Genomic DNA, 5,104 nt, shown 5'->3' on the forward strand with positions numbered 1-5,104 from the left:
TTGAAGATTTCCAGAGGACTTCACCATTGAAATTCACAAGAACTATAGTGAAACTGACAATGCCCACGTGCATGGCAGCTGGATGTTGGAATAAATCGGGTAAAAGTGAAAAAATTAAATTGGTTATTTCACCTTTTGAATTCCTGATCCTCCACGGACGGGTTGGTCGTTGGATCGCCAACTTGAAGAGGGAGGATTTTCCATTGAACTTCTGGCCAGAGAAAAAAACACATAATATGTAGCCAACATTTGGAAGAAGAATGTTTTCAAGATGACTTGGATAATAGCGCGTTGTGACAACACCAGATACAGCACTAGGCCTTGATCAACAGCCGATACCGCACAGTGACGTCACAAACCAGTAGGTGGCAGTAGTGTTCTTTGACAAACATGGATGCCTCCAGTAAAGCACATTCAAATGAAAAACACACTTAATTAAAACACTTATCATTTTTGGAACAGTATGTAATAATTTCATATGTAAAGTACTTTCAGAAGTTTAAATTCAGAATATGACCGGACTTTTCCTTAAAACCTCTGAGTGAGGTGGGAATGCATTTTTATTCAGTTACCTGGTAAATGGTTTAGCCTATTGCTTTTCTATAACTGGTGTTTGGAGAAGTTCTGGTAATTCTCTGAACAATTTATTTTTTCACAATTTCACAAGTACAACTGAATATTATTGAGGTGTATTTAAGAAGGTTCACAATCCAGGGACCTGGCTAAATACTCATATGCTTCATCAAGACACCTGGTCTATTGGAATTTTAAATGTGCATTTCTAATTTTTTGGGTTTTTTTATTCATGCCTTCTAATTAACCTGAGTTTTTTTTATTTTTCTCTAGATCAACAAATAGGTTTAGGGACATGTTGGAAAGTGCGTATTGTAGCAGGCATATTGCTGCTCAACACACATTTTAGCAATGATTTTATAAACTTCTTTTTTTTACTCATTTCCTTTATATTCACCAAGTATTATTAAAAATTAGCTTTCTTTTGTTGAGCTATTATCTTGACATTTTTTCATTTTAGCTATGTTAAGTTAACTGTGTTCCTACTTTTCTGAAAATGCTTTGCCACGTTTACCATGGATTTGTAATATATTTTCATATTTCATTCTCTTTTTGGTTCTAGCATTTACAAAGAAAATAATAGAGAATTTAGGGAATCTTTTTATAATTATAGAATTATCAAAAGATTCTCCATTAACTACAGCCACATCTGCAAACTACATATTTTAAAGTCTGTCTTAATATTAGCTAGGTACCATCAAAGTGTTGGTACCGTCTTTTTAGGGGAGTGGCGGCCTAGTGTTTAGGGCATTGCGCTTGGAATCCAGAGGATTCTGAGTTCGAGCCCCACTTCGATAGACTGCCAATCTGGGTCACTGAGTAAGACCCTTAACCCCACACTGCTCCCTGGGTGCCGTACAGTGGCAGCCCTCTGCCTACCCAAGGGGATGGGTTAAATGCAGAGAGTGAATTTTGTTGCTCTTTACTTGTGACAGGGTAATGACAATAAAAAAGCTGAAACAAAGTGACTATTTTTGGGTAAAAAAAAATCACAAGGCAGGGAGGGCTTCTAACAATCACTGTATTATGTGTCCATGGTTTTCAAAAAAAAATTGTGGGGGATTTTGATCATTAATAGTAGATTCTTAATGAATATACATATATCTGTTCTTTATTTCTACTCATTAGAATAAAATTTGACATTTTTTCATCAAGCACAGAATATATTTGAGTATACAAGTTCAGTTCATCGCAAACATGGTCTTGGTCAATAAACAAAACAGAAATGTCTTGTGTTTTTTTTTTTGTTTTTTTTTTTGTTTTTTTTTTTACTGTGAATACATTTTGGCAAAGTAAAACTGAGAAGGCTATTCTCTGAAAATGCCATCTATGGAAATCGGTATTTACCTTGATAATGAGTAATTTATGACTTAAAACTTTTTCTTGGGAATTTTTAGGGTAATTGCTCCTTTGAAAACAAGCACAAATAATGGGGGAAAAAATGTTGTTTTTCAGATATAGAATGACAAAATTGAGGATTTTGGATTACACTGCAATACCATGCGTAGCAAAACTGCAAGCCTTTAGGGACTCTGGTCCGTATCCATTTTAGGTGCCAGGTGATGAATAGATGGGATGTTCTTGTAATCCATTGATAATTGCTTCCAGTTCTAATTTTTATTTTTTGTCCAGATGTACAGCCCGATGACCACTTCCAGTTCTACGGTTTCTCACGTTATGCCAGAGAACTAAATGAACTGACTGCAGACTTGAAAGATGTCCTCCCCCCAACAGATACTCGCTTCAGGCCAGACCAGAGGTAATGAGCGGGTTTCCTTTTTGATTTGAAATATTTTAAATATACATGTTTTTCTCTGAATTCTCTTAATTTCCTTCCACTGTTCAACAGGCTCCTAGAAGAGGGGAAATTGGCAGAGGCAGATAAAAGAAAAGACGAGGTGGAGGAAAAGCAAAGAGAAAGGAGGAAGGAAATGGCTAAAAGAGGAGAGGAACACATCCCTAGGTTCTTCAGGTAAATTATATTTTATAATCATTATGTGGACAAAAATATCATTACTGAGGGGATTAAACTTTTTAACTAAGGTTATCAAAGATGTAACTTTTTTTTTTTTTCTCTTAACAATACATTGTTCTACCAGCTTCATTGCTAAGTGTTGCAATACAATACACTCGTACACACAATGAGCCTCTAAAGGAACCCACCTTGCTTTCCAGGGCTTTATGTTAGGGAAGAAAAAATATTATAGTCTGTTATTTTTTACATACAATTCTGTCAATTGTGCATGTGTAGAAAATATTTAGTGGGCTTCCCTGGCATCCCATGTTTGTGATATTAGGACAGTCTATATCGCACATCTATATTTCAACACAGGATAAAACTTCCACACTTCAGTGTCCATTGTTGGGACACTAGATTAACAGTTTTATGCTTCAGCGGGCGTTGACGTTGCCCTTCGGGCAAGTGGCTTTCACATTTCATTTGCCCAGAAGCAATTTTTACTTGCCCAGTATGTTTGATATATATACAAAAATGAATATTAGGAACTATATTTATCAATGAAACATGTTTTTTTTTGTAATTCAGTAAGTTTCCAGGTTCCTGGTGTGTACATGCATGCATCAGATAATGAACTCAAGCCTACATTACCGTGTTAACATGCTTCTCAATCCTTTCTGCACATTCTTTTAAAACTAAACTTGCTTTAAAATGTTGTGTGCTTGGAAAAATATAAATTGTAATGTTAAAAATCTAAAAAAAAAAAACTTGACAGGTTAAAAACTTACACTACTACTACTCACCAATTTAACATGTTTAGCTCTAACATTTAAATGCACCACTCCAATGTTTAAGAGAAAAAAAAATGTTATGAAAATTTTTTAATGTATGACCACTGTACAGAAGACTGCCATATGAATTATTTACACTGTGCGCATACAATTATTTTTCTAATCCCTGACTCATCATTTTTAATCTAGCATGTATTATAGTATAGATTAAATTCATCATCCAGCTGCTGCTCTGCAGAATTCTCTCCCCAAGAGCTAAATCACGCCATCTAGCGGAAAATCATGCAGCTTTTTCAAATCATGCAAGAATGTGTACAAAAAACAAAAATGGCGCTGGCAATGCTTGTGGGTCGTTTTTAGTGAATGTTGGGGATTTTAAAGTAATTTTGAGTGATAAATATTTTTTTTTGCGTTCATTGCACTTGCCCGGCGAGCAAATGCAATGAAATTTGTACTCTCCCGACAATAAAAACTACTTGCCCCGGGAGATCGGGCAATGGTTTACATCGAGCCCTGTTGAGGTTATTGCACATAACTGACTTTAGTTTTTATTTTTTTTTACAGAAAAGCACTTGATGAGGCTGGCAGAGAGGTGTGGCTGTATAATGGAACCTACTGGAAGATCCGTCAAGATCCAGGCTTTTCAAAGACTGAAAATCTAGACTTGTGGTAGAGCACTAAATGTACATGGTGAAGTTTCAGATTGCAGAGTACAATTTTTCTTAAAGTACAAATTGCATCGGTACTGTGGTGACTCAACTACACAAACTAAGACTGTGTGCTCTGTACATTGCTCCTAGCATCGGGATTGCTTGATTGTTCATAGAAACATGAATGAACCTTAATTTAGTATGCAACATGGATGCAAGATGGAATGATGAAACCTGTTAACCAAATTAGTTTAGTTTTGGTCAAACTGTCGGTATCAGACTTTTTATTTTCTTCCATTTAACTTCTGTCTAATTTGTATTTGTCTTACCTTAAACACATGGAGAAAACATTGTATTTTCAGCTTTTACACATCAAGGGCAGGGGTAGTTATATTTTAGGGGAATGTGTTGTGTTGCTCTTTTTCCTGCCACACAATACATATGTCTGACATGAATTGTATTTTCTCATTTGGTTTGGCATTGTGATCTCTTTTGGTGTTTTGGGTATACATTACATAATCAAGTTTTATTGTTTATTTTTGCTTTCATTTAGTGATCGACTAGAATTACATAGACCAAAATTGCTTGGCTTTTACCGATTTCAACATTTTGCCAACAAAAAAATAGAAAATTCTTATTTTAAGTCCCCCCCCCCCCTTCCAAAATAAACAATCCTATCAAGACTTTGCTTTTATTAATGACTTCATTTGAAAAGGCTTAAAAACTGGTTTGCAGAATACATTTTAAATACAAGTTTTTAGAATACAAGTCCCTGACAAGGACCAACCCAGAGTTAAAAAATGACTTTGTTCAATGTCAACCACTGATTATAGACTGTAGGTTGTGGAGGCAATGGATTTGTGGAAGTATCTGGTGATTTTTTTCATGCCTCACACTCTGCTACAAACTTAGTTGTTCAGAATAACCTGTCATTAAAGAGGATGCTCAAAAGACTTTGAGGATATAGACTAGATGCGCTAAGCCAGGCACTTATAAAAGGACAACACCTCATGTGTGACTGACTTTACTGTATAAACTTAAGTCTGAATAACGCACAACCTAACAGAATGGTAAGGCTCCCCCAGTGCAAGGGGGGTGAGATGGGAATTTGAACATTCAAAAGCAACCTAAAG

General features: G+C 35.6%; 1 protein-coding gene across 1 annotated transcript in view; it reads left to right on the forward strand.

Moving 5' to 3' along the window:
- Window positions 1-4,658, forward strand: part of LOC107097736 (oxysterol-binding protein-related protein 6-like) — a 28,831-nt gene extending 24,173 nt beyond the window's left edge. The window contains exons 17-20 of the mRNA XM_015395013.1: window positions 2,126-2,132; window positions 2,182-2,332; window positions 2,423-2,545; window positions 3,886-4,658. Of these exons, the coding sequence (XP_015250499.1) occupies window positions 2,126-2,132; window positions 2,182-2,332; window positions 2,423-2,545; window positions 3,886-3,994 (390 nt within the window). The 3' untranslated portion in view covers window positions 3,995-4,658. The remainder of the gene's footprint in view (window positions 1-2,125; window positions 2,133-2,181; window positions 2,333-2,422; window positions 2,546-3,885) is intronic.
- Window positions 4,659-5,104: the final 446 nt, after the last annotated feature.

Source organism: Cyprinodon variegatus, unplaced genomic scaffold (assembly GCF_000732505.1).
Source record: "Cyprinodon variegatus isolate N-32 unplaced genomic scaffold, C_variegatus-1.0 Scaffold719, whole genome shotgun sequence".
NCBI lineage: Eukaryota > Metazoa > Chordata > Actinopteri > Cyprinodontiformes > Cyprinodontidae > Cyprinodon > Cyprinodon variegatus.